The sequence below is a fragment of the Egretta garzetta genome, unplaced genomic scaffold (genome assembly GCF_000687185.1).
Source record: "Egretta garzetta isolate BGI_Z169 unplaced genomic scaffold, ASM68718v1 scaffold27, whole genome shotgun sequence".
In the NCBI taxonomy this organism is placed as follows: Eukaryota; Metazoa; Chordata; class Aves; order Pelecaniformes; family Ardeidae; genus Egretta; species Egretta garzetta.
The window spans coordinates 544,857-545,499 of NW_009260400.1; the positions used below are offsets into that span (position 1 = coordinate 544,857).

The following is a 643-nucleotide window of genomic DNA, read 5'->3' on the forward strand; positions in this document are numbered from 1 at the left end:
AGTGCCACCTGCAAGGGCTTCCAGCACGTCAAGGTGGACACACTCAGCCAGCCCGAGGCCATCTCCAGCGTGGCCGTGCCAGGTAGGAGGGTAGGAGGGTGGCTACCCTGCAGGGTGGGGGACAGGGACCCCCAGGTGGCCAGCACCGCTCTCATCGTCAGGAAGCAGGGTTGGCAGGGGGCACAGGGTGGGGGACGGGGCTGGGTGGGACAAGGAGGGTCAGGCTGATGTGGGGCCGGGCAGGGGTGACCCTCTGGTGCTATTCCTCTGCAGCTGCCTGGTGCACCCTGAGCCGAGAGTGACTGCCGGTGCTGTGGGGTGGCCGTGACCCCCTGCGTGGCTGGGGATGGGAGGTGTCGGTGTGACCTGTCTGCAGTGAAGGAAATCCCCATGTGTGCCCCCAGCACCCTATAGCCGCCCCCCCCTCCCCCACCAGCTACCCCATCACCTGGGTCACCCCCTGGGAGTGGGGTGGCCTCGGGGGTGGGGGGGGTGTGCCCTCCTGGGGTCTGCCATGGCGGGGCTGGAAGGGTTGGGGGGGCATCCCCCAGGCACAGGACAGGGGGGAGGCAGGGTGCAGGCAGCCAGGCGATGGAGAGGGGGCAAGGCAGGGGGATGGAGCCAGGGAGGAGGAGCAGGGGGG

The 643-nt window shown here is 69.7% G+C and overlaps 1 protein-coding gene across 1 annotated transcript in view; it reads left to right on the forward strand.

Moving 5' to 3' along the window:
• Window positions 1-314, forward strand: part of NECAB2 (N-terminal EF-hand calcium binding protein 2) — a 49,226-nt gene extending 48,912 nt beyond the window's left edge. The window contains exons 11-12 of the mRNA XM_035898791.1: window positions 1-82; window positions 274-314. The exon at window positions 1-82 is cut by the window's left edge and continues 31 nt beyond it. Coding sequence (XP_035754684.1) covers window positions 1-82; window positions 274-302 — 111 coding nt within the window. The 3' untranslated portion in view covers window positions 303-314. The remainder of the gene's footprint in view (window positions 83-273) is intronic.
• Window positions 315-643: the final 329 nt, after the last annotated feature.